At 39.4% G+C, this 4578-nt stretch overlaps 1 protein-coding gene across 1 annotated transcript; it reads left to right on the plus strand.

Moving 5' to 3' along the window:
- The first annotated feature begins 168 nt into the window (after positions 1–168).
- On the plus strand, positions 169–4335 carry LOC129580019 (uncharacterized protein K02A2.6-like). Its single transcript, XM_055470214.1, has one exon. It carries the CDS (start codon positions 169–171, stop codon positions 4333–4335), a length of 4167 nt encoding a protein of 1388 aa, XP_055326189.1.
- The last annotated feature ends 243 nt before the right edge of the window (positions 4336–4578 follow it).

A 4578-nucleotide genomic window follows, 5' to 3' on the forward strand; every position in this document is an offset into this window, starting at 1 on the left:
TCATAGCATTCAATTCACTCGCATCTTTTCATTACCGATACACCACATAATTGGCGACAAAGGAAAAAAGAACTTAGGAAAATTTCAAATTAAATTTTCATAGCGCAGTAAAATTTACGCACATTTTTTTTTTATCAAAGTATTTAATATCAAAGTAATAAGAGCGAAATGGGACTAGAATCAGTAGCTAAGTCGACAACTCAAATCGTGCAAGCATCGTCAATGCCGGAGTTTCAAGTGACCGAAAATTGGACATTATGGCACGAACGCTTCGAAATGCATTTATTGGAGATTGGCTGCGAATCGGATACGGTGAAAATTTCCACGTTGTTGAAATCAATCGGCTCGGAAGCATATGGTGTTGTTCACAGCTTGTGCAGTCCAACGGTACCGGCAAAGAAATCGTACGATGATTTAATTGCCCTTCTGAAGCAACAATACACGCCACCGAAAATTGTGTTTCAAGAAAGAAAAAATTTCTACGCAGCAAAAATGGCACAAGGTGAGACTGTTGCATCATGGTTTGCCAGAGTAAAAAAACTTGCAATCGACTGCAGCTTCGACGCAAATTTGGACAATTTCGTAGTAGACAAATTTGTTTGCGAATTGCCACCAAGGATATTTGAGAAGTTGTGCGAAGAGGATGGCAAATTATCATCAAGTGATGCACTCAAAAAGGCTATGCTACGTGAAACCAAACTTAACCAACAAAATGGGGTGACCGCATGGAGCAATGAGGTTGACTATGTGAAACCACGTGGTGGAGGCAACAAGCAGAAGGCACCGAAGAACAACAACAACAACAACAGCAACGGGACAAAGGCAAATAACGGGAAGTGTACACACTGTGGACGCAAAAATCATGCATCGAATCAATGTCGTTTCAAGGACAAGGCTTGCCATAAATGTGGGGTTATTGGGCATTTAGCGAATATTTGCTCCAACAAGGCTAAGAAAAACAATAATTCCATTCAATATATTCAAAATGATTACAATTATCGTGATGCTAATAATTTTTTGAATTCCGTATACAGCATTAACCACGGAGAAGTTGGTGATTTCGATGAAAGCAAGAAACACGTGTATTCGATCGGGAACGGAGCGGATTTGCCGTACAGGCTAACGGTTGGCATTAATGGGATTGACCACACATGTGACTGTGATACCGGTGCTCCGTGCTCTCTCATGTCTATCCAGGTCTTCAATTCACTGTTCGATCGAAGCATATTGCGACCATGCACAGAACCATTCACGGGCTACGGAGGTGACCAATTAAATATTTTGGGTGAGTTCAAAGCTTGTGTTAATTTGCATGGACGGATCGAGTGTGGAAGAATTGTTGTGACCAATTATTATAGACCAACGTTAATAGGCCGTGATTTCTTGAGAAAATTTGAATTTGATCTAGTGCAATCGAACAATTCTGTAAATTTTGTAGATTCATACGATGAGATCATCTCGCAAATCAAAAGTGATTTTTCTGAAATTTTCAAAAGTGGTTTAGGGAAATGCAACACAACTGTTATCAAGCTTCCATTAATCAATGATGCCACGCCAATTTTTTGTAAGGCCAGACCCATACCGATGGCATTTCGTGAGAAAATTGAGCAACAGTTACAACAGTTAGTCGAACAAGACATCATCACACCTGTAAATGACTCAGATTGGGGTACGCCAATTGTACCCATTCCAAAATCTGATGGTGAAATCAGAATATGTGGCGATTATAAGTCAACGATAAATCGATTCCTTAAAGACTTTCGGTATCCACTACCGCGTATTGAGGAAATCTTCGCTTCAATGCAAGGAGGACAATTGTTCACCAAACTCGATTTATCTGGCGCCTACAATCAACTTGTTCTGGATGATGATGCGCAAAAGTTGTGCACTCTCAGCACACATAAAGGATTGTTTCGCATGAAAAGACTTCCATTTGGCGTGAAAATAGCCGCTTCAATTTTTCAAAAGACAATGGAGTCGCTTCTTTCTCAGTTTGCCAATGTTTTTTGTTTTCAAGATGATATAGTAGTCACAGGAAATAATTTTGCTGGTCATTTGAGCACGCTACGGAAAGTGCTGACTAAACTTCAAGAAGCTGGTCTACGACTGAACGTCGGTAAATGCAAATTCTTTCAGAGCAAAATCTCATACTTAGGTTTTGATGTGGATAAAAATGGCCTTAGTAAGAATCAAGAAAGGACAAAAAGTGTCATTGATTCGCCGCAACCCACAAACGTTTCTGAACTACGAGCATTCATCGGCATGGTTAATCATCATTCGAAATTTATTCCGAATTTTGCTCAGCGTATGATACCACTATTTGATTTGCTAAAAAAGGATGTTGATTACGTTTGGACAAGAGCTTGTCAAGAAGCATTCGAATCGATGAAGAAGGAAATTTGTTCAGATACCATTTTAGCTCATTTTGATGCAAATAAGCCAATAATTCTTACGACAGACGCATGTGGCACAGCCGTCGCAGGTCGTTTATCTCACATATTTGAAGATGGATCTGATAGACCGGTTGCATTTGTCTCACGTGCATTAAATAACGCCGAGAAAAATTATAGTACGTTTGAAAAAGAAGCACTTGCTATTATTTTTAGTGTGACGAAATTGCGTCAGTATTTGTTAGGTAATAAATTTATTCTTCGAACGGACCATAAACCATTAGTCACAATATTTGGAGAGAATAAAGGTATTCCAGTGATGGCAGCCGCTCGAATTCAGAGATGGGCTCTTCTTCTTTCAGGTTTCAATTACTCTATTGAGTATGTCAAAGGCGCACTTAATACGTCTGACAGCTTGTCACGTTTGCGACAATTCGAAACCACCACAATCCATGAAGAGGCTTCATACATAAATTATGTCGGTTTTGTCAACATCACACAAATTGATTACAAAACTATTGCGTTGCATACACGCCGTGATCCAATTCTTTCGAAAATAATGGATTCCGTTCAGAATGGCACACTCAATAATTTGCAAGGCGATGACTTTAAAGCATATCGATCAAAGGCACTTGAGCTATCAGTTGAAAGTGGATGTGTTCTTTGGGGATATCGCACGGTAATTCCAAGTAAATTACAAAAAGCTGTCTTGGAAGCTCTTCACATGTCTCACTTGGGAATTGTGAAAACAAAGTCACTCGCGCGCTCATACGTCTATTGGCCGAATATCGATAAAGACATTGAATTCATGATTAAGTCATGTGAACCGTGTCAATTGACACAACCAAATCCAGAGAAGAGTTCACTAATTCCATGGACTCCAACAGATTCTGCTTGGAAAAGAATTCATATCGATTTTGCAGGTCCAATTAAGGGATTCATGTTATTCATTGTGATTGATTCTTTTTCTAAATGGGTCGAAGTGTTTAAAACGAAAGACATCACATCAGCTTTTGTGATCGCCAAGTTGAGGGAAACATTCTGCCGTTATGGTTTAGTTGACATCATTGTCAGCGATAACGGAAGGCAATTCACTTCTGCCGAATTTCAAGAGTTCGTCAAACAAAATGGCATAAATCACATTTTCACAGCACCGGGCAATCCGTCCACTAATGGCCAAGCTGAAAATTTTGTCAAAACGCTCAAAAAGTCGATTGTTGCGAATATTAACAAGCACAAGAACATCGATATGGATGAAGTACTGAACAAATTTTTATTCGACTATCGCATCACTAAACACTGTACGACAAATCAATCACCTTCGAAAATAATGTTTGGTAGAGAAGCGAAATCGCGATTTAGTTTGATGAAACCACCGCTTATTCGTGAAACCATCATACAAAAAAATCAAACGGCAATAAAGAATTACAAAGGCAAACGTAACGTCGAATTTTCAAAGGGACAGCAAGTTTATGTCCGAAATTACAAGAATCCAAATAAACCTGGTTGGTCACCAGCAATTGTTAAGCACAAGATCGGTCCTCGCAATTACACTTGTTTGCTCATACGAGAAAATCGTGACATCAAACGTCACTTAAATCAAATCCGCGGAGCAGTGAATGATGATGGTGCATCGGAAACAAGTGCAACGTTAGAGCAAAACGATGAAGTCGAGCCGACTGATATCGTAGATGATGAACAAACTGGAGCATCCAGCGAAGATGAAGAGACCTCTGAAAACGAGCATGAAGCATCTGGTGGGGGAGAGGAGTCGTTCGACACAGCGAATAGTTCAAATGATTCAGTCACTATGGCTGATAACACACTGATCGATGGCTTTCCCATGCCCATACCTGAGCCGCAAGTGCGGCAACCGCAACGAGCCTGTTCGAAGAAGGCAGCTGAACAAATCACAAAACAATTGCAACCGAATCGGAATCGCTAGCTTCTTCGACACAAGCTTTGCACATAAATGTTATCACATTTCAATCGAATCGTATTCATTCAAAACATATTACAAATTCTATACCTTTTTATTTTACACTTTAGTATTCCAAACATGTAAATAAGATCATCAATCTAAAACAATGTAAATAACAAATGAAAAGTATGAATTCCGTGCAACTATCTTGAGAAGGGAGATGTTGAATATGAATAAAGTTGACAGTTCATAGTTGCACGTATGAAA

Source organism: Sitodiplosis mosellana, unplaced genomic scaffold (genome assembly GCF_009176505.1).
Source record: "Sitodiplosis mosellana isolate CC-2019 unplaced genomic scaffold, AAFC_SMos_1.0 Smas_scaffold_6905, whole genome shotgun sequence".
NCBI classification, from domain to species: Eukaryota; Metazoa; Arthropoda; class Insecta; order Diptera; family Cecidomyiidae; genus Sitodiplosis; species Sitodiplosis mosellana.

Bases quoted from the DNA above. Each gene is read 5' to 3' on its own strand.
- LOC129580019 (XM_055470214.1), top strand. From the start codon at position 169: ATGGGACTAGAATCAGTAGCTAAGTCGACAACTCAAATCGTGCAAGCA.